At 42.0% G+C, this 23120-nt stretch overlaps 2 protein-coding genes across 4 annotated transcripts in view; one reads left to right on the forward strand and one right to left on the reverse strand.

Moving 5' to 3' along the window:
• The window catches only part of PIAS1 (protein inhibitor of activated STAT 1), an 84044-nt gene extending 71764 nt beyond the window's left edge, over positions 1-12280 (forward strand). For all 3 annotated transcript variants that reach the window (XM_014056110.2, XM_087704393.1, XM_014056118.2), the window contains 8 exons: positions 2137-2242; positions 2910-2983; positions 3646-3806; positions 4125-4255; positions 4388-4562; positions 5830-5972; positions 7178-7215; positions 8195-12280. In XM_014056110.2, the coding sequence (XP_013911585.2) occupies positions 2137-2242; positions 2910-2983; positions 3646-3806; positions 4125-4255; positions 4388-4562; positions 5830-5972; positions 7178-7215; positions 8195-8491 (1125 nt within the window). In that variant the 3' untranslated portion in view covers positions 8492-12280. The remainder of the gene's footprint in view (positions 1-2136; positions 2243-2909; positions 2984-3645; positions 3807-4124; positions 4256-4387; positions 4563-5829; positions 5973-7177; positions 7216-8194) is intronic.
• Positions 12281-12791: 511 nt separating this feature from the next.
• On the reverse strand, positions 12792-22886 carry CALML4 (calmodulin like 4). The gene is made up of 5 exons (XM_014056131.2): positions 22355-22886; positions 22216-22246; positions 20162-20302; positions 15680-15868; positions 12792-13044 (listed from the first exon to the last, which is right to left on the reverse strand). The coding sequence occupies exons 1-5, from the start codon at positions 22355-22357 to the stop codon at positions 12947-12949; spliced, it is 462 nt and encodes a 153-aa protein (XP_013911606.2). The 5' UTR covers positions 22358-22886; the 3' UTR covers positions 12792-12946.
• Positions 22887-23120: the final 234 nt, after the last annotated feature.

A 23120-nucleotide genomic window follows, 5' to 3' on the forward strand; every position in this document is an offset into this window, starting at 1 on the left:
GCTGTCCAGTTTCTTGGAAACTTCACTCCTCCTCTCTTCAGCCATCTGTGGGAATGTTCTTGGTTCTCAGGGGAAACTTTTGTTTTGGCTACAAAACCTCAGCTACCATATTTTTCGGAGTATAAGAGGCACCCTTTTCCCTCAAAAAAGAGGCTGAAAATCTGGGTGAGTCTTATACACGGAATACAGCATTTTATGCCTCTCGACACCCCACCCCCTTCACCAAAATGGCCGTGCAGGGCATGGATAGCCTCTAGGAAGCTTTTAGAGAGCTCTTAGGGGCTGGGGAGGGCAGAAATGAGCAAAAAACAGGCCATTTTTTGCTCAATTTTACCCCAGGCCCCAGGAGCACTCTATAAGCTTCCTAAAGGCTATCCATGCCTACTTGGGGGGGGGGGGGAACAGGCCCGTTTTCGTGAAAAACGGACTGTTTTTGGGAGGTTTGCAGGGTGCAAAAACTTTTTTTTTAATTTGCCTCTTCAAAACCTTGGTGCATCTTATACTCCAAAAAATACAGTATCTCTATTCTCCCCTCCCTATCCCTCAACTCCAGCATGGCAGCACTGAAGCCTCCAAAAGGGTCTCGCTCAGACTAGTTTCACAGTTGACACGTATGTGTGTGTGTGTCTGTGTGTGTGTGTGTGTGTGTGTTTCTTTCCAACCCTGTGATTCTATGACTTCAGGGTTTGCTCCTCGCTGCTAACCTAGCAATGTTTCTGGAATCTGTCAGATTCCTTTATTCCTTTATAAAGGTTCATCATGCAGGGCTTGGATTTCCAAACATTGGCTTTTCAACCCAAGCAAAGGGATAAACTTGATGTCCTGCTTTCTCTGTTGTTTATCGGATTTCTGTAAAGCCGCTGAGGCAAGTTGCTTCTTTAAGCGTTATGCTGGCAGTATGTTATTTGATCATTTTGGCTCTTTGCCAAATTGAACCATTAAAGGGATGTGTGATAGAGCTCTTGTGTAAGTTAGATATTGTACAAATTGTGGCAGCTTAATAAACAACGTTCAATTTAGAAAAAGAAAAGGGGGGAAATGGTGTGTGTGTGTATGCATTTGTATGTGTGCATACATGCATGCATCCATGCAGATACAGACATGGGTGAGTTATGGTACCCCTCTACTTTGCCCCCAAAGAATCACAAATAAGTTGAAATAAGTTGAACTAGAAGCAAGTAAACATTGTATTTTGTTCCATAGTTCATAGAACTGTTATTTTGCTTTTAATATATGGGTTGATAATATCGAGATAATTGTAAATAATAAAATAGGTGAAGTTGGTATAAAGGTAATTATTGCTACCCCTTCTGAGACTATTTTGAGACTATCAGGACTTTATATAGTTTTGAATAGGAGTTCTGCATCTCTCAACTATCTTAGGTTTGATGAATTCCTTCTTTCAGCTCTTAAGTTGTATGTAAGTTATGGTGTTTATTGTAGAATAATGAAACTGGACTAAAATGGTGTCAGAATCAAATCCAGGCACTTTTAAAGAAACTTTTATCTTGAGGTATTTGGAATTAGGAAAACTAGGCTTTTAGTCTTCGCACTAATTTTTTGAAATTAAATCAAGTCAAATCAATTTTTATGTACTTATTGTACATAATCACAAGTTAAATCCACATACCAAACAAACAACAGAAAATGCAAAAAATAGTTTTATATTCCTTCTGACCAATCCCTGATGAATGCATCATACATTCAAAACAAATGTGGCAACTTCTAAAGTGATTTGATTGTATTGTTTTGATGAAACATACAAAACATAAAATCTATCAGCTAGATGTTGGCATTTGTTAAAGAAGAAAATGTGTAATGAATATTCTTCTAGTACTTTCAATAAAATGAAATTTGAACCACATCAACCTATCCTTCCTAGATAAGGTAATTTCATATATTTTTCCTGGGAAGCTGCTGGATGTTGCACAAGGATGTGTTAAATGACAACCTCCTACAGCCTAATCCTCTATATTTCTTCTAAGTGCAAACAATAAAAATAACTTCTATTATTTACTACATCTCCCCAAAGCCCTTGAATGTTGCTTCTAATTCCTAACTTCATGGGGATTTGGAAATCATCAAATGCATTCCTGATATTTAGACTGACTGGTTCTTCCTTGTGTTTCCCTGCAGTCTTATTCAATGGCCGTCTACCTTGTCAAGCAGCTCTCCTCGTCCGTGTTGCTACAGAGGTTACGAATAAAAGGCATAAGAAACCCCGACCATTCAAGAGCGCTAAGTACGTCCACTACGTGCAAACTGCAAGTATAGAATAATTTCAGAAGAAGGACACTGCAATAATGCTCCCCCTTATTGTTGTTTTATTGCTCTAAATTGTTTTAAGTGTCTTAATTGTAATTCGTTTTTGAATTGTAAGCTGCCCAGAGTCATTGACCAAGAAAATGAATGGATGAATGAATGAATGAATTGGAAATGCTGGAACTTGGGCTAGCTTCTTATGATTCTCAAGGTGTCTGAGCTGTGCCCTTCCTGCAGTCAGAGAGTCTATTTTCTGGGCCAGTCAAGTTTGTTTCCTCAGGTGAGTAAGGACACCTTACAAAATAGACCTTTCTGAACTGTAGCGACTGCCTCAAGGGGCCTGCTGGATTGGCTTGCTCTCTCCAATCCCTGCTTTTTTTTAATCCTCAAGACAGCTGAGTTGAGGACTGATTCTGCCTGGCTCTGAGTTCCATTCACGCGGTTTGTCCCCCTTTTTTCCCTCCGCTGTCTTGCTTTCAGCATCCCATGGAGGATTTTACTGTCGGTTCTTCAACTGGTTAGCTCATCTGGAGACCTGAAGACCTGTTTCTGACTTTAACTCATCAAATGCATTCCCCCATTTCATTTGGTTGTTACACGCCTTCTGATGAAAGTTTCAGTTTTGTTTTGTTTTCTGTTCTTGACAGTCAAAGAGAAGCTAACAGCAGATCCTGACAGCGAGATAGCAACAACTAGTTTAAGAGTTTCTCTTCTATGCCCAGTAAGTGCATTTTTTCCCTAAAATTCTTTCCTTGTTGCACTGAGTGCAGGTAGCTCTTGATTTATGAATACAATTAAGCCCACATTTCTGCTGTTAAGTGAGACATCTGTGAGTTTTTTGGGGTCAGTTCTTAAGTGAATCACTGAAGTTGATAAGGTTGTTAAGTGAATCTGGCTTCCCCATTGATTTTGCTTGTCAGGAGGTCACAAAAGGGGAATCACATGACTTTGGGACACAGCAATGGTCATATGTATGAACTAGTTGCCAAGCCTCTGAATTTTGATCACGTGATCATGGGGATGCTGCAAAGGTCGTAACTGTGAAAAATGGTCATAAGTCTCTTCAGTGCCGTTGTAACTTTGAACGGTCGCTAAATGAATTGTTGTAAGTCAGGGACTCCCTGTATCTACTACCCAATGTCATTTTGAAAGTTAATTCACCGTCTCTGGCCAGAATGCCGCAGTGGGAAGGTGAGTCATTCTCTGTGGGAGAAGGTGAATGAATTTATTTATGCAGAGTTTGCCTTCAAAACTCCTGTACACCTTTTTGCTTTACCTTGGTAGAGACTTTTATTTGGCCAAAAAGGACTTCTTTTGTTAAGCCAACTGTTGTTTGTATGTCAGACTTAATTATTCAATTCACTTTTTTTCCTCTCTCAAAAGCTTGGCAAAATGCGACTAGCAATACCTTGCAGGTCTTTGACTTGCTCGCACCTTCAGTGTTTTGATGCCACCTTGTACATTCAGATGAATGAAAAGAAACCCACTTGGGTGTGTCCTGTCTGTGACAAGAAAGCACCCTATGAACATCTAATAATCGATGGGTGAGTACCTTTCAGAAGCTGGGAAGAGTTGGGAATCAGCTGTTCTAGAGACCTCAAAATGTCCAAGGCAGCATTTCTCAGCCTTGGCAGCTTGAAGATGGATGGACTTCAAGTCTCAGAATTCTAACTGGTGAGGGAATTCTTGGAACTGAAGTTCACACATCTTCAAGCTGCCAAGGTTGAGAAACCCTGGTCTAAGGTATTAAGTTGTGCTTTGATGCTGCCTTTCCACATTAGGTCTCAGAGGTTGAACATAGCTTATTAGATATGCCTTCCTGTATATTCAGGATGATTTTAAAGAAAGCTTCTATTTTATAGGTTGTTTATGGAAATTCTGAAATACTGCACAGATTGTGATGAAATTCAGTTTAAGGAAGATGGGTCATGGGCTCCTATGAGATCAAAAAAAGAGGCCCAAGAAGTGACAACATCTTATAATGGCGTCGAAGGTGAGCTTCGCGATAACTTGTCTGCCTCTTTAAACATTTTGCCTCTTTGTTGCTTTGTGTGTGACTCACAATTGTTCCTTACGTGACACATGGCTTCAACTTACGCTGACTTCGACATTTGACTGTTCCTAGGCTGCTTAAGTTCTTCTGTGGATCATCAGGTGTCTTCTCATCAGTCCAACAAAAACAAGAAGGTTGAGGTCATCGACTTAACCCTTGACAGTTCATCAGATGAAGAGGAAGAGGAACCACCTATCAAGAGGAGATGTCCGTCACTGTCTCCTGTGTCATCCATTAACAGCAAGAGGTGAGAGATGGGGACCAAAGTTTGAGGGAGACAGGTAGTTCTCGACTTACCTTCAAAGTCACCACAGACCCCACCCCCCAAAAGGTACTTGGGACCCAGTTCTGAAGTTACAGCAGCCAGCCCCCCCCTCCCCCCACGGTCACATGACCGTAATTTGGGCATTCAGCAACTAGCCCCACATTTACAGTCATTGGCAGTGTCCCCAGCCACATGACCACAATTTACGATGTGATTGCTAGAACCTGATGTTTAGCTCAATTTTTCAGCAAAACCAACCCATATCAAACAGTGGGTTCACTTAATGACCAAGAAGGTTGCGTTATGATCACAGCAGGTGCATGAAACTACCACAAAAAAAGTCATTCCATTGTGTCCAGTTGTGTAATGCCCCACTTTGCAACCAGTACGACTTACAACCATAACAGGCAGGTTCCATAACATTGTCAGTTGATATTACCTGTTTGGCAATTTGTGGTTCCATGTAGGGTGTGCAGACGGAGTTTCATTTTGGGATCTTTTATTTCTCCAAATCACATCCACTGAAGCCTGGTTTGGGGGTTTCTTTCATATTCTGTGAAAACAACCGATAAACAGAAGCTTCCACAAGTAGGTGGCATATCTGCAGATCACTCTGGCAGCCTTTCCCAGCCCCGTATTCTGAGGGGGAAAATGAATGATCCAATCGGCTTTATGTCCTGACAAGACTGTGCTGCAGAAATCCTACAGGGAATTCCACTTACCCTTTCCCATGGGAAGGAAAGAGTCAGTGGTGAAATCCAATTTTTTTTACTACCAGTTCTCTGGGGGCTTAGTGGGCGTGACGGGGGAGGGATACTGCAAAATCTCCATTCCCTCCCATTCTGGGGCCAGTCAGAGGTGGTATTTACCCGTTCTCTGAACTACTCAAAATTTCTGCTACTGGTTCTCCAGAACCTGTCAGAAACTGCTGAATTTCACCCCTGGAAAGAGTCCCACGGCTAGTGGCCTTTGGAGATAACAGAGGAGAAATCAATGGGTGAAACCTCTCTGTGTGCTGCGGAAATGCTGATAGGTAACAGCCCAATGCACAAGACTTAATTTTAAAAAAAGGCCATGGAAGGGAAGTAAAGAATCATCGCTTGTTTAATGACAAAGGAAACCCTTGTCATTTGGCAGGGTGAGCAATACAAACACCTACTTCTGAATCTCAGGGGCTGTGGGAGGAGGGCTGTGGGAGGAGCCCACAGCTGCCTTTGACTTCCACCTTTTCTTTTCTTTTCTTTTCTAGCCTTTTAAGTCTGCCCCACCAAGTCTCTCCTGTTTCCAGAACTCCCAGCCTTCCAGCTGTTGACACAAGCTACATCAACACATCACTTCTGCAGGACTACAGGCACCCGTTTCATATGACTCCCATGCCTTACGACCTCCAAGGTAGGCTGCTGACCCTTGAGAAGTTGGCTGGGGAGTGAGGCCAGACTCCTCTGGGGAATGACCGGTCTTAACTTTGGGGCCCTTTCTGTGGAATAAAAGATGTTGAAACGACTACATCTTAGGCTGAATTCTATCCTCTCTGTCCCCCCCAACAAAGCATTCTGTTAGTTTGCTTTTATGTTTAATAAAAGCCCTGGGCCTACAGTCTGAGGGATGGATGAGGCCAGGATCGCTGGATCATTTTCAGATCAGTCTTTTTGGAACAGAAACAACCAAGACAGTGAGAGTAATCGGCCACTGGAACAGATGTTGCCTTCAGAAGCTTCGTCCCTGGAGGCTTTCAAGAAGAAACTGGAGTGCCGTCTGTCAGATATGGAGCAAAGTCTCCTGCTTGGGCTCTGGGGGATTGGACTGGATGACCTACAAACTCCCTTCCAACTCTGTTAATCTGTTAAAGTTGTGTGAAGACAATCACACATATATTGATAGGGGTTTTATGGGTCAGAGTCCTGTTGTCATATACACAGAGGAGAGTTGTCAGAAAAGAGAAATATTTTATTTTGTTTATATATTACTACAATTAATATTCTACCGTATTGGTAGTCAAATATTTGGGGGCACACTGTGTGCACGGAGAGGGACATTGCAGTCCATGAAGCAGAGGGGACCCTGAGCAGCCCTTCTGGTCCAGAGCTCACTGGACAGGTAGATCCAACCTGCAGTAGGTGTGCCCAGAGGTCCCCAACTTTAAAGCTGACCAGCAACCCTTTAAATTGGAGCCAGAAGGTAATTGTGCTATTGCAGTGGGGATGTTGTTCAGGTGCTGCATCAGTTACTACCCAGAAGGCTACATCTTGCATCAGCTCAAACGTTCAGGTGGTCTTCATGGAGAGCCTCCACTGCATCTCTCTCTCTATCTGTGCCAGGTTTAAAATGGCATGGTTAGCACACCGATGCCACCTCACCTTGTGCATCTGGATGGCTTCTCCAAGCATTATATACGTATCTTCTTCTTCATCAGATGTTGGCAATCCAGTTGCTGATCCTATTTTTATCAACAGCCGCAAAAAAAAAGTGCTGTTGAGTTTTGTCCAAACTGGTCCCTTAGATTTTGAAGCCCTGATGTTCTTCTTCTCCCTGGACCTCATTTGCCTTCAATCTTTCCCTGAAGGATTAAGTGAATATCTTCGTTTTGTTCTCCACAGGTTTGGACTTCTTTTCCTTCTTACCAGGAGACAATCAGGTATGTTGTGTGTTAATTTATTCACGTATTCATATATTTCCAGAATCTCCAAAAGATCCCAGCATTTTGGAGCGTAGAAGTACACTTAAAACAATACATAATATAATATCCCTAATTATCCACTCATCTTTATGGTTAAAGGTACAGGTTAAAATGTTCCTCTAGTTACTGAGAGAATTTGACAAATTGATTGCCAAATTCATTTTTGAAAGGCAATAAATACCTTGGTGTACTAAAATGCCCTAATTTGGTGCAGCCATCCAGTGCGTGACAAGTGGTGTAAAATTGCGCCTCCGAAAGGAGACCTTCCCGTTCTCTTCCCTTTTGTCATTTCATGGGTTCCCAATAGCAATAGCAGTAGACTTATATACCGCTTCATAGGCCTTTCAGGCCTCTCTAAGCGGTTTACAGAGAGTCAGCATATTGCCCCCAACAATCTGGGTCCTCATTTTACCACCTCGGAAGGATGGAAGGCTGAGTCAACCCTGAGCCGGTGAGATTTGAACCGCTGACCTGCTGATCTAGCAGTAGCCTGCAGTGCTGCATTTAACCACTGCGCCACCTTGGCTCTTCCCAAGATGCCTCGGCCTTCATTCAGAGGCCGTCACGGATATTCCAGCCTTCCTCTGTGGCAGCTGAACATTGAAACGCACCCTGGTGCCCCAACTCCAGATCTGAGATTTCGCAGGGCCTCTTCGTGGCCTGTGCTTGGGAAGCCTCTAGCTCTCATTCCAATGAGAGCAATAGCACTTAGACTTATATATCGCTCCACAGGGCTTCACAGCCCACTCTAAGGGGTTTACAGAGTCACCCTTTTACTCCCAACAATCTGGCTCCTCATTTTACCCATCTTGGAAGTCAGCCTTGAGCCGGGTGAGATTCGAAGTGCCAAATTGTAGGCATGTTTGGGCTGGCAGTCGGAAGTGCCGGGGTGTCCTTGACCCTTCCTGGTTTCAGCAGCCTTTTATCTTCTCCCCAGCATTACAGCAGTTCCATTTTGGCAGCTGCTGCCGCCGCTGTCTCCACTTCCGATGATCAAGAACTCTTGCACTCCCGGTTTTTCCCCTACACTTCGTCGCAGATGTTCCTGGACCAGCTGAACACCGGAGGGGGCACCACACTCCCCGCCACGAATGGCAGCAACAGCGGCAGCAACAGCAGCCTCGTATCCTCCACCAGTATTCGGGAGGCCCACAGCCACCCCGTGGCCAGCAGAGGTAGCACAGACCCCGCGTCTCTCTTCGGCGTCATCCCAGACATTATTTCTTTGGACTGAGCTCGGTTGAGGTGTCCCTGGACTTGTGGGTGAAGAGATTTGTGATTTTGTTTCACCTTATTTTTGTTTAGAAATGCAGATAAGATTTTTCCTTTTTTGTAGGGAAAAAACAAAAGATGTGTACAGAGAACAAAACTATATTTTCAGTTGTACTTTTGTATATAAACCTAAGATAATTTAACTGGTGAAAAACAAACAAAAAAAATATTACAAAGGCTCCCAACCTAATTGCTTGGGCTATGGAAGGCTTTTCACCTCCCGGTTGATCTGTGCGCTGGTGGGCTTGTTTTGAAGCTTTGATTCTGAACCACGTAACTTTTTGTTTATTCACAGCCGTGCTAATGGGGAAAATGGTGCGCTTGAAACACTGAACATTATAGAGGACTTCTGATTCTTGAGGAAACAGACAGCATCCACAAGAATTGGAGAGAATGCCTCCTTCTTTAGGGCAGGCTCCATTGGGAAAGTTTGCCTGCACATTTGCTTTGAAACTAATTCAACGTTTGCAATTGAACTTCCTGCTTTTCTGCTCTTCTTTGTTTATCCTGAAGTAGGACAGAGGCTGTTTTGAGTTACCAAAGCCCCATAGCGTTTTCTCTCGAGTGTCCGCTGGATGTAGGTTTTTGGAAAGTCTTTTGGCTGTTTGTTCTGATGTGGACCCATATTTCTTCTTTGGATTGTTTAGATTAGCTAACTCTGCCTTGGTTTGCTCATAACTCAGATTTCACAGTTCTCCTCTTTGCTAACTCTTTGCCATAAAGGGTTATTCTGCTCCGTTGGATGAGACGAAACGGCTTCTTAAAATCTGGGTGCCAGTGAGGGCACACTTGGTTGAAATAGTTCCTTGGCATTACCCTGGCAATTAAAAGGTTATGTCTGGAGTGCTAAAGACAAAGAAATTGGTGGAATTCTTAGAACATGTTTACTAAATAGAGCCAACCCATCAACGTTTAAGAGGAATAATGTAATTTCAGTGAGTTTATTGTGCAGCTGACAATGTCATTGGCCATCATATGCATCAAGGTCCAATCCTAGAAAAGTTTTTTTGGGGGACTTGGGAAAATGTGCCCTATTGAATTAAGTAGGATTTAGCAAAACTAACATTTAAGTAAACAATCCCTAGGATTGGGCTAAAGAGAGTGGCCCATTAAATTATGACTAAAAGTCCTTTATTTTGTATTGCATCTTATTGGAAAATAAAAATCTACAAGATTATCATCCCTCTCCTTCACAATGTGTTAAATGAGTTCACCTTTTCTTATCTGTTAAATCCTTCTGAAGGAAAATGTGGGCCCTCCTACCCTTTTAGCATTTGTAAATTCCATACCTAGGGATGACTGTTTAGTTAGAATTTTTTTTCCAAGTTGGTTGATTTTTTAAGAAGCATTTTTCTCCCCAATTAAATAACAAAACATGGAAATTGGAAGGAGGTTTTTAAAAAGAAAATGACAGGGAATGCAAGTGAAATTTGCTGCATGCCAAAATCTGTGTTGAGATTAAAAGATTTTATGTCACCTTTAAAACCAAGGTTTAAAAATGATGCAGATTTCAGCAGGAGGAAGCAAAGTGTTGAAACAAGGCTGGCCTTTTTGTTTTGTCTTAATCAGGAAGCACATTAGCTGGTCCTTTTAACCATGTCTGCAAATGATGACGATTTTCAAGGCTGTCTTTTAGTGAAACTTAAATCAGTAACAAGCTACCAATTTTTAATCTTGTGATTTTTTTTATATAGAGCTCAGAAATGTTACATTGGATTTTCTGAAATACATCCCATTTGCCATTTACATTTTGATTTGCATTTTAGGAATGTTTGTTTATATGTATATGTGTGTGTATATATGTATTTATAGATATGTGCGTGTGAGAGCGAGGGTGTGTATTCTGTTCCATGCATGTATTCTCTTAATGTTTGGCCAATATGTTTCCTTGCTAGTTTCTAATTTATTAAGTGGCAGTAAAAGTTAAAGAAACATGTAGAAAACAGTAATATTTTCTAAATTCACTATAGCTTGGGGCATTAAGACTAATAGTGGCTTAAGAATTATACCTAACGTTTAAAATTAATCCTCTCTGTGTTCCAAGTGAAGATTGGGAATAGCCAGATGGATGGCTTTAGACTCGAATTGGCACCATTCTCTTGAAAGTCTGTGGCCTTCGATCTGACATTTTTGCATAAGTCCAAATAATTGTTTTTGTTAAATACTTAAAATATGTGTTTGAACAACACACCATAGCACATTGTAAGATGTGCGCTTTCCAGGTTGTTAAGCTAGAGAGTGTGGGCACAGCGTGCGTAAAAGCGAGCTGCAGTCATGCTCTGTTTACTTGTGATGGAGAATCAGTGCATGTACAGTAAATGCATCAGGCTAAGTAGCCGTGTGAAGTTTGTTTGCACTGACTGTGAATCGTACGTACTGTGATCTGCATGTGTACTGGCTCCCCTGCTGCATCTACCTTAGGAAGCTGAATCCATGCACTGCTTTGAGTGGGTTTGTGGAGAGGGTGTTGAGCTTTTTGGGGGTGGGGTGTTTGACTGAGGTGCATTCTAAGCTTGAGGTCCGTCAGAAGAATTTTGATCCGGCTCCCAGTCTGATGAAGAATTAGACATTGCTGGAAACATAGGACTTCCTCCATGTTAAATTGACTTGATAATTATGAAAGGAAGGTGCCTCCTGTTGGTATTCCAGTAATTGCCACCAGCAGCACCTGGTCGTTTGAATGTGAGGTATTCAGTAACATCCCAAAGAGAAGCCGGAGGGAGTGAATGCCGGTTCTTCTCCTCTAAGTCTTTTCAACCTAAATGAGACCTGGGCAGTTAATTAAGTCAGACCATGCATCAGACTTTGGGAGTTACAACATATTTTGACTACCGAATTTTCTTCTGTAGGAAGATTCCTTGCCAAACTAATTTTTGACAATTGTAGAATTTTTCTGGGAAGCAAAAGGGTCTGTTTTGCTTAATTTGACAGGGCAAGATCTACATATTTCATTTTGTATATTTGCTTTTGTGGGGGAGGCGGCTTATCATTTTTCCCCACAGAGAGGAGAGTGTGTGGGTGTGCTTATTACTTGTATGTCTTGTTTGTACATTGTGTACTTTGTGTACATTGTGCTCTGTGTGTATACACACAGATGCAAGAGTCTTCTATAATAAAAGTGATTTTGAATCACTTTTGTGGGCATTAACTAGATGCATCATTTTCCTGGTTAAAAACCTGAATGCAAAACCAAAATTGCAAGCAAAATTCACAGTATTTTTAACTGCATTCCCACGTTTCTTCTTCTACTGAAACAGAACTAACGTATCAACCTGAAGCTGATTCTTACTAGTGATTCTGCTGTACTTTGGCTAAGCTTTCCCATTATATTAAACATTTCATAGCTTTTTTCATAATTTGAAATTATGGTTTCTTATTTTATTTTTCTTCAGTAAGAGCTTTGATTTCTATTGAACTAAAACTGCCAGAGGCCCCATGTGTGCTGCTGTTAATTGTTCTGATTAACAAAAGGGAAGAACCTGTGTATATAAAGTGAAAAACAGAAAAAGTGATTCCATAAACGCAGATCTGTGATTCATTGCCTTAAACTTTCTCCTAAGTTTCCATACAGCATGCCAAACAAGTTTTAAAAAGTGGCTTTTAAAAATGTATAGTAGACCAATGTCAGTTTGTATAAAAGTACCAAGTGAAAATATTTATTACATGCATTGGAAGAGAAATGGTTTACCCTATTGAATGTTACTTGTTTATGTAAAACATCTTTAGATGTAATAAAAACATTATTATGTTCTCTCTTGTGGAATATCTTGCTGTGTAGGCGCAATATAGACTGACTTTGTAAGAGATAAATTCTTGGTAATTTTGTAATGAAAATACTGTTCAAAAAACCAGTGCAAATTGAAAGGACCTTAGTTGTAGCTTGCTATTTCTGGCTGCCTTTGAAACCAAGAGCTGCCAATCTAGAGTCTGTACAACACTTTATGAGTATCTGGGTACGTCGTCGTGCGAGTGGGATGACTGCTCAGCCCCTTGTTACCAGATTCTTCTTAAAACCCCGTGAGAATCTCTGGTTCCAGTAGCTGCTTCTGATGCGTTCCTCACATCGAGTTCAGTGATCACAACACAGCTGAATCATACAGATTCTTTACAATGTGCCACCTCACAAAATCAAACTTTATAGATTGCATGATACTGAAAAGTATTTCCAGTTCATGAGCACCTTCTTTTTGACTACTTAAAAAAAATCAAAGAAACTTAGCTGAAACGGAAAATAAGCCCAATAGATTTCACACAAGAAAGAGCCAACATTTCTGCTTTTTATTAATTGTTTAACATATTTATTTTTGTTTGCCACAAAGCAGTTATTTTTAAAGACAAAAAGGCAAGCAGAGCCCAGGTTCCAGGAAGAATCGATGAAGGCTGCATGGTTGCCTTCAGCCAAGTATCTTTTTGCAATTCAATAATCATCAACTGGAAGCGTGATTGATTGAATTAAGTCTTCATACTTCACCAGTCCGTTGTGTCCAGCTCTGGCATTCTTCAAAAGGGTGTCCACTGTAAGCAATGGCAGAATAATTGAACCACTTCAGGTTACAGATATCTAGACTATTTATTTCAGATCTTTAATTAGGATGTCAAATTGTGGATGGGTGGGAGATGAAATGATGATAATGCAACAGCTAAAGGAAACAATTGTTGGAATAGGTGGTTCCCACATCACAAAGGCGCATGATGTAGGAACTTGGTTTGAAGCAGGTTGAAGTCTGGGATAAGACTAACTCAAATACCTCCAAGTACATTATAGATCAATAGCCATAACACTTATATATCATTCTATAGTGCTTTACAGAACTCTGAGCAGTTTACAAAGTCAGCATTTTGTCCCAACAACCTGAGTTTTCAATTTACCGACCTTGGAAGGATGGAAGGCTGAGTCAACCTTGAGCCCATTCAGGATCAAACTCCTGGCTGTGCAGAGTTTGCATGCAATACTACATTCTAACCACAAGGCCACCAGGGCTCAGTGTTCTTAAAGCTAGGAACAAACTAGAGAGCCACCTAGATGAGTCAAATGTCTGAACCTGGAAAGTGATTATTATAAAGAAGATATCCACGGAGGAGGAGAAATATTGATTAACCAAGAGCTTCTTGGTTGCTCCCAGCCACAAAACACATTTTTCTTCATCTCTAGCATTGGTTATTTCATACACCTTCCATGGTTTTGATGGAGCTCTCTTAGCCTTCTTGTTGATTTCTCCTAGTACAGAATCTGAAACTACAAAGCTCTTAAAAATAGAAAAAATAATCAGGAAATGTGTCTTAATTGGTTTATTTTGAATTTAAATAAAATCACTATTAGTTTTTATCCTGAGTGCTTATTTTTTTGGAAACTGGCCCTCCACCTGAAAAAATTGAGTTTTACAACTTTATAACTGGTTTCCTGTCACCGGGAGACTGAAGGTCCCAACATCTCTGGAGGGATGTTTATGGTAGCCATGTGGGATATATAACTAGAGATAGCCATGGGAACGTGTGCTTTATTGACTCCCAGGGCAGAAGAGTTAAGGAAGCATCTTCACACTTGTGTATTGGTCAGAATCTGCATTTTGGACAAAGGGGAGGGGTCATTATCAGCTTAATCCCATTTGCATGGCCTAAAGGTTTTCAGATGCTGCTTTGCTTCTAATGGTTTTCATCCTGTTTGATTAAAGGTTCCTTTTGAAATAATCCGTTTCAAGAGTCTTTACTTTCTCAAGTTAGGAGAGGAGCCATTACAGAAGATTTTTAGGTTCTTCTTAGCAGAGACTAGATGCTTGATTTTTAACATACTCTACCAATTGACAGGATCCTGGACCAAATTACCATATCTACTATGCTGAATAGAAACATTATGAAGTGGAGGGAAATCTATAGGAAAAATGATGTTCTGTGAACTCCAGCTTTATCATTATGGTTTTCTGGACTGCAATATTTATACTGATACTCTGGGAGATCCCAACACAATTGGATGACTTATTCCCAGCAGCTGGGAAGATTGTTACACACCTGTTCTCTTTCTGGCTGCTGGCTTTTGACCAGTGGATTGAAAACGATGCCATGGGAGTCTGGTACATCTACAACAGACCTGGGCATTTTACAGCCCCTGAGCACATTCAGCCCTTTGGCTGTCTCTGTCCAGTCTGCATGAGGACAATCGGAAATCAGAAATCAAATGTAAATAAGTAAGTGCCATGCACACAATAAAACTGCACTGCTTTTTATTTTGAAGGTGACTGCTATTTTCTTTTTAATTTACATATGTCTGCATTCATGCCTTTGCAGCTTCACAGCCCTGTTGGTTTGGCCCTCCACAACTTTCCCCGTTTCTCATGTGACTCTTGGGAAAATTAATCGCCTAGCCCTGATCAAGAGGACATCAGGTGGGGAAGACTCAGGCACACAAATTAATATAGTTAATTAACAAGGATACCCTGTTTTCCTGAAAATAAGACTCAACCAGAAAATAAGCCCTAGCACGATTTTTCAGGATGCTCATAATATAAGCCCTATCCCAAAAATAAGCCCCAGTTAAGACTGTCAGCCAGGCAGGTGCATTTAGTACCGTATTTCCCTGAAAATAAGACCTACCAGGAAAATAAGCCCTAATGCGTCTTGGAGCAAAAAATAATGTAAGACACGGTCTTATTTTAGGGGAAACGCAGGTATGTAACAACCATTGATCACTCCCTCTTCCCCTACATCTTCCTTTGCAGTGGTACCTCAGTACTCAACTGCTTCAAACTCATCGGATTTGGTTCTGGATGCATTTTGACATGAAAACGTCATCCCAGTACTTGGCCTTTGTATTCCACGTGCTGCTATGGGAAGAGGGGAACCACTACTGGGAATGAGCAGGAAGTCAACCATGCTGGGAAGGTTGCTCAAAAGGAGGGGGGTCAGCCACAGAGGGCAGACAGGAAGGCCTTCCTGGGAAGGTCACCCACACAGAAAAAAGAGACAGGCAGAAAGTTCTTCCCAGCCGAAACAAAGGGTCACGTGGTAACTCACCTGCTTTGTTTGGGACTCATCCTTTTTAGTACCCATCACAGCTCCCAGAATGAATTAACGCCAAGCCCTGAAAGGCCCCACTGCATTTGAAAGAAGCCTCATTCCAGGGGTCAAGGCACAGGGGTCTTTCCATGAGACTCACCCTCTTCCTTGGATAGCTTTTCTCCAAGGTTCATGAGCTTTGCCTGCAATTCAGCCACGGAGATGAATCCGGTCTTTTGCTGGTCTACCATTGACATGGCCAGAAAGATTTCATTCCTTGGATCTTCCTGCTGTATTTGTCTATGCATCATGGTCAGGAAAGTTGAAAAATCCAGCTCTTCATTGACATCTGTAAGTGGGAAGGAAGGTGCAAGGTCAGCTCTGTATAAGAAGATACTATTGGAGCCTAGCACGTCTCTCCATGTAAATCAGGGTAGCCTGTTTGTCATCCTCAGCTGGTATGGAACCTAGAACCCCATGTCAGGATCATGGCTTTCTCCCACTTTGGAGTAAGGAAATGCACAAATACATTTTAAAATAAGGAGTATGATAGAAAGTTCCTGATATCCCCAAATTCTGCCAGGAGTGAAATGTCCTAGCCCTGCCTGCTTTCCCGTGAGTGAAATAGCTCTGGCTTTACAGATGTCTTTGGAGATTCTCAGTCATCCAGGTTGTCCCATGATGCTTTTTCAAGAGGTAATTGGATTTTCTTGGTTTTTCCTTGAAAACATTTCACTTCTCATCCAAGAAGCTTCTTTGGTTCTTCAGAAGGTTGAAGAAGGTTCTTGGGTGAGAAGCTAAACATCTTCAAGAAAAAAAACAACAGAGGCAGTCCAGTTGACTTTTGAAAAAGCACCTTTGGGGTAGGTTTACAGACCTTGCTCCACTCCCAACGGTCAAGCATGGGCCCAGATACCAAAAGGTGAATCATTTCTGCTCCAGGCTAACATCCTAGTTTTCCATAATGACTAGATCAGTGTTTCTCAACCTTGGCAAGCGCTGGCTGGGAAATTCTGGGAGTTGAAGTCCAGACATCTTCAAGTTGCCAAGGTTGAGAAACACTGGACTAGATGCTTAATTTTTTTAAAGGACGTCTGAAAGATAAGTAATTTGAAGCTCTGAAGATTTCCTCAAACTCTCCCAATCATCTTTTCTCCTGTATCATCACAGAAGAATAGTTCATATCCTTGAATATGAATGATATTTGATATTTCAGCTGATCTTTCCTTAAAGTGTAGAATTGTTTTCATTTTATTTCTAGAATACCAGAATAAAAAGAAAAATTTGCAGAACCAGTTCAATGATGACTTGAAGCAAGCTCTTCAAATTCAACAATTGTAGATGCTGACAAGAGTTCTAAAGAGTTCCTTTGCCAATAGTGACTTTATTTGCCAATAGTGACGACATTCAAGCCGAAGTCCGAAAAAAGCTCCCAATTCATTTAAACTGAATAAATCTGTGGAACAAAAATTGCTGAAATTTGCATTTCAAAAGCTTACCGTGTTCCCATTTAGAAAATAACCTTAGGAGGGTAAAAATGTCATAAGGCAAGACTGTAAGATTATTTTCAAAAGGGTTTATTTTCTTTAGAAAGATAACAAACCAGGCAATAGAGAATATATACAGCTGCAGGCTGAACTGTGCATTCTTGGTATTCTGTGAGCTGGATTGTAGAATAGCAGCCCTCAAACCCCCATCTGTGACTTGTTGCAAACCAGACTGCACAAGCAATGGGCCAGTGAGGGAAGCTTCACCTGTGGATGCACAGGATCTAGGTTGCTTGTGCAAAACCATTCCTATGCAAAACGATTTTGTTCCTGAAACCGGTCCCTGGAGCCAGAAAGCTGCCGTTGAACATTCTTGCAGATGTTTTGTTACCAGTGTATGCGCTGATGTTACTTAGACGAGTAATGAAATTTACTGCAGAAAAACAACCCAATTCAGAGAACACCAAGAACCAAACAGAGAACAAACGGATATGAAGAGCAGGATGTTGACAGAGCAAATGCTGCACTGTTGTAAAGACTGCATGGGGTTATAGTACCACAAATTTGGACACAGAACTATTATTTCAAAACTGGTGAACTATGCAGAATATTATGAACAGAGCTGAGATGGCAAGCTTGAAATCAAAATAAAGGTTTCCCCTGTCTAGTTGTGTCCGGCTTAGGGGTTGTGCTCATCTCTGTTTCTTAGCTGAGGGAGCCAGCGTTGTCTGAAGATGTTACCGTGGTCATGTGGCCAGCATGACTGTACACCAAAAGTGCACGGAACACTGTTCTTTCCCCACCGGAGTGGTACCTATTTATCTATTCACATTTTCAATCCTTTCAAACGGATAGGTTGGCAGGAGGCAAGTAATGGGAGCTCACTCTGCTTTATGGCACTTGGGTCTTGAACCTGGGCTGTCAATTTTCCATCTGATCAGCTCAGGATCTTTAATCTCTGAGCTTTCATGGGCAAGTTTTATGAAGGTAGATTCTTCTTTTAAAAAAAGATGTGAAGTTGAATTTTTCTCTCTTGACCTTTTTTTCTCTCAATTTGTCAGAACTCTTTATGGAACCATGCTGGTTTTGGCTTGTTTTTCCTTCTCTGGTATTATTTAACTATTTTACAGTTTTGGCTGTTGCTATTTTAATTGTGTGAGTCACATATGTAAGATGTACATTCAATAAACAAATAAAGGCAAAATAACTATTAAACACAGTGGAAATTTAACATACTTTACTTTTAATTTGGAAAGATATGGAAAAATCATGCTAAGAAAATGGATTTATTTCCAACTTTAAGTGGCATGATGATGGCAAAATGGACTGATGGGCCAGGATTGATGGCTCATTTATCCGTGAAATATTGTTATGTTTAGATTATGATCAAATTTAAATTCATAGTATAATAGAGGGATAGAATCAAGACCATGTGAAGTGTCAGTGCTGGTTTATAATGCCTTAGGAAGGTTACTCTCGGAATACTTCATCTAGTTTTGGTCACCACAATATAAAAAAGATGTGGAGACTCTGGAAAGAGTGCAGAGAAGACCAGCCAAGAAGATTAGAGGGGGCTGGAGGCTAAAACACATGAGGAACGGTTGCAGGAATTGCGTATCTCTAGTCTAGTGAAAAGAAGGATTAGGGGTGATATGATAGCAGTGTTGCGGTATTTGTGGGGCTGCCACAAAGAAGAGGGGGACAATCTACTCTCCAAAGCACCTGAAGGCAGAACAAGATGCAGTGGATGGAAACTAATCAAGGAGAGCAGCAACCTAGAACTAAGCAGAAATGTATTGACAGTGAGAACAATTAATCAGTGAAACGACTTAACTTCAGAAGTTGTGGGGGAGTCCATCACTGGAGGCTTTTAAGAAGAGACTGGACAATCATTGGTCTGAAATGGTATAGACCAGGGATGGCTAACCTTTTTGGTGCCGAGTGCCAGAAGTGCGCACGCAAAAGCGTGTGTGCACACACACATCATGCAATGTGCATGCCCCCGCGCCCCCACATGTGCATGCAACCCCCATGCATGCATGAGACCCCCATGCATGTGCCCCACCCCTGCCCCCGCACATGTGTCTCTTGCATGCACTCCCCTCCCCCAAGCATTCACGGCAGAGACCTGAAAGCTAGCTGGCTGGCGGAACTGAGCTGGGCGATGGCTTGTGTGCCTGCAGAGACGGCTCTGTGTGCCACTTCTGACACGCGTGCCATAGATTCGCCATCACATGTAAAGACTCTCCTGCTCAAGCACTAGATGACCTCCAAGGTCGCTTCCAACTCTGTTATTCTATGTTATTTCAGTCCCTTTATTAAGGATCCTTAATTTAGACCTCAGAGGGATGTGGTGGCTCAGCGGCTACGACGCTGAGCTTTTTGGCAGTTCGGCAGTTCAGCAGTTCGAATCAGTAGCGCCACGTAATGGAGTGAGCTCCCGTGACTTGTCCCAGCTTCTGCCAACCTAGCAGTTCGAAACCACATAAAAAATGCAAGTAGAAAAATAGGGACCACCTTTGGTGGGAAGGGAACAGCATTCCGTGCGCCTTCAGTGTTTAGTCATGTCGGCCACATGACCACGGAGATGTCTTAGGAAAGCGCTGGCTCTTCAGCTTTGAAATCGAGATGAGCACCGCCCCCTAGAGTTGGGAACGACTAGCACATATGTGCAAGGGGAATCTTTACTTTTAATGTAGACCTTTCCCTTTTCTCATCTGCTTAGCTTTTAAGACGAATTAATACATTTACCGTTGGAATAGAATAGCATCTATTTGTAGAGAGCCCAAGGCAGTTCCTACTTGATTTCACACATATATTTTAAAGGTAAAAGGAAATCAGCCTCTGGTATCAGCGTCATACTAGAAAAATGTGCTCAGCTTGAATGATCATACATTTTCCAGGTTCGATTAAGATTTCTGGACTACAATTCCCAGAATTCCCCAGCCAGCCATGTTTTGCACCATGCATATGTAGCTGCATTCCCTGAAATCTTTCCAACCGGGGCCACTGGCACACTCTTTTTCTACAGTAGAACAATACATGACAACAACATTGGGAATACATGCACATTTGGCTGATCCCCAAATGTTACTCAGGGTGGGGGGAGACAGCAAACGAAAGGCAGGGAGGGAGGGAAATTTCCTGACACTTACCAATTTTGTGGACCTGAAGGTGCCTGGTCACCTCTCCAAGAGTTGGGCTGGTGCCCAAACTGCGCATGACAATGATCAGATCGCTGGCCTGGATTCTGCCTTTCTGCCTTTTGTCATACAGGGAAAAACATTCCTTGAATTCTGTTCAGGAGAAAAGGAGAAGGGCCACGGGGTGATCACTGAGGCTGGGAGGCAAGGAATGTCCTCCTCTCCTTCCGTGAAGCTGAGCTCTGGGTTCAACTCTCCACAGGAGGGAGGATAAAGCCTAAAGCTTCTTTCTGGGTTTTGGCAAAAAATGCAAATGGCCATAAATGCAGGCTGGTTGCTGTGTCTCGAAAATGTGGCCACATAACTATCATCAGAACTATGGAACCAGGTTAGGAGTACCTTTTTTGTGGGGGGCGGGGGGTCTGTCATAACTCTGAAGAGTTGCTAAGCAGCTGGTCATAAGTCAAGGACTTACCTGTAGTTAGTCTAAGTCCTGAGCTTCCATGGCTGATAATGGACTTGAATCTGAGTTTCTATGGTCCTGCCCAATACCTTCACCCCTGCATGTCAATCCTGAAGCTGACCTGACCGAAGCCACCTGGGAGCTTCAGTGCTGCCATACTGGAGCTGAGGGAGAGGGAGGGGGGAACAGAGATAGCTGGGGTTTTGTGACCAAAACAAAGGACTTTCTCCTGAGAACCAAGGACATTCTCATACCTGGTTGGAGAGAAGAGGAGTGGCATTACCAGGCAATCGGACGGCACCTTGATTGGACCATGTGACTGATTGTTTTGGAAAAGGGGAAAACTTTTACTTTTAATTAGGTGAAAACCATGGGAACCTTCAGAGTCGGTTTTCATCAGAACTGTGCCAATATGATATTATGCAATAAACCTATTCTTTGAGGAATTTACCTGCCTCAGAGATGTTTGCTGTGGATGTATTACCTGGAACCCTGACATTGCACTTATTAGGTTAGCCAGTGAGGTATACAAAGCCCCAAATGTAGGTGACTTCTGGCCCTCTTATCTTAGCTGACGGCTGGTGCCCCCTTGGCCTTGAAAGTGCCCCCACCCATAAGGACAGCTTGTTCTTCTTCCATAAACCCAGCCAGATCTCTTCTCTCCCAGCATTTATACTCCCCCGCCCACAATCAATATAGTTGCTATCTAGCAACTCTTGGAAAGGACAATACAGCAAGAGGTCATCGGCATGCTAATGTAGCCCTGAAAAGCAAGCCAAGGATTGTGGCATTTTTAAAGAATGCAAAGAGTGTGACTGACAATCTTCAATGGGCAGGAACTTTTTACCTAGGGATCAGTTGCAAGTTTCATAGATGAAGTTGTACAAAAAATATTTTCCATCACTGTTAACTTAGTTAAATTGGTATCATGGATGTACAATGAACTATTTGAGATGTTAAAAAATGTCTGTGAAACTTTAGATGGCATGGAGAAGCTAGAAATGTAGATGGAGCACCCAGACCAGGAAAGAGAAGAGAGTAAAAGAGGGCTTAATTGAAGAACAAGAAAAGAAGAAAAATAAACTAAAAAAAGATGAAAAGAGGAATCACAAAATGATAATTTGGTATAACTTTGAAGGGACAATTAGTGATACTGTTTATGCAATAAGAAAAAAATAAGTTCACGATGGAAAATATGGAAGGAGAATAAGCTGAAATTGGAAATAGAATTATGATGTAACATGGATTATGTATAAAAGAGGATGCAAAAGAGAAAAACCTGGACAATACTTTGTTCATGTCATTTGTATTAAAAATAATAATAAAACTTTCATTAAAAATATTTTCCATCACATGTTTTTGAGATAATGAAGTTGACACTTCAATGGGCAAGAAATGTAAAACCACCCCAAATGGAAACCAGCTGAATGATCACATGATGTGCCCCTCCTGGTCTTACAGAGTCTTTCAGAGGGAAGTGGAAAGGGGCCAGTCCTGCCCTCCCAGAAAGCTGGAGTGAAGTGTTCTCAAGGAAGACCAGGACTCAACAAGTCATAAGAGAGAAGGGTGGGAAGCTGCCCTTTGAAATGAGAAAGATACGTACCATTGATCTGATCCTGAGTTAGAAACTTTGCCTGCAAGACAGAAAGGAAAAACAACGATGAAAAGACGTCATTCTGCTCTACCAAATAAAGTTTCTCCACTCAGTCACCCACAGTACTGGCCAAATTGTCCCCAGTCACCATTGGAAGGTTTTGGGGTGCGGATGCTGGTTCTTCCTCGGCTGCCCTGCCTGCCTTCCACCCCCAGCTTCCTCGTTCACGAAGGGGCGAAGTCCGCTCATCCCAGAGAGTGGTAGCAGGTGTAATAAATACCTGTTGTTGTCATGGACACAATCCAGGTTGCGGGTCAAATTTCAGCTGAAGTGATAGCTGTTAGCTAAGCAACAGCAACCAGATCGGGGACCGTTCTGTGTTTGCGGGAATTATTTTTCAGCTCCCTCTTCTTGACAAGGACTTGAATTTTTTACTGCGTAGAGCAAATAAGAACACCATCTTCCCGAAGACTTCAAGTATTCACTTGCATGCCTGGCTTCATAGTCTCCAGCCTCCTTCAAGACTTGTAGGGTTCAACCCAAGTGTGTTCCAAATAGCATCCAAATTTAAATCAGAGTCCAAGGCAAAGTATTGCTCAAAGTTCCAATTTATTAAGAGAACCATAATGGCACACCTGGGAAAACCTGAATCTGAAAGCTGCTCAGTTTTCCCCACCCAGTTGAATGGTCAAGATTCCCCCCCCCGCACCCACCAGTCCATCACATGGTCCAATCTCCCACTGCCATGCTGGCAGTTACACCCATCCAGTTCTGGTCAGTTGCAGAGGTGCAGAGACAAAGGATGACCTTGGCTTTCTAGAAAGAATTTTGTTTTGGCTACATAGCATCTAACTCAGTACAATCCCCCCCCCCCGACCCATTTCCCCACTATAGAAAAGGCATAATAGAATAAT

The sequence above is a fragment of the Thamnophis sirtalis genome, unplaced genomic scaffold (assembly GCF_051295495.1).
Source record: "Thamnophis sirtalis isolate CommonGarterSnake01/CBP01778 unplaced genomic scaffold, rThaSir2_p1.2 scaffold_2, whole genome shotgun sequence".
Lineage (NCBI taxonomy): Eukaryota > Metazoa > Chordata > Lepidosauria > Squamata > Natricidae > Thamnophis > Thamnophis sirtalis.

What these genes read in the sequence shown, in the direction of transcription:
- CALML4 (XM_014056131.2), bottom strand. An exon ending in AACTCAGGATCAGATCAATG is followed by an intron (nt 20,303 to 22,215) that starts GTACGTATCTTT and finishes TCTCCTGAACAG; the next exon opens with AATTCAAGGAATGTTTTTCC. An exon ending in CCTTCAGGTCCACAAAATTG is followed by an intron (nt 15,869 to 20,161) that starts GTAAGTGTCAGG and finishes TCCCACTTACAG; the next exon opens with ATGTCAATGAAGAGCTGGAT.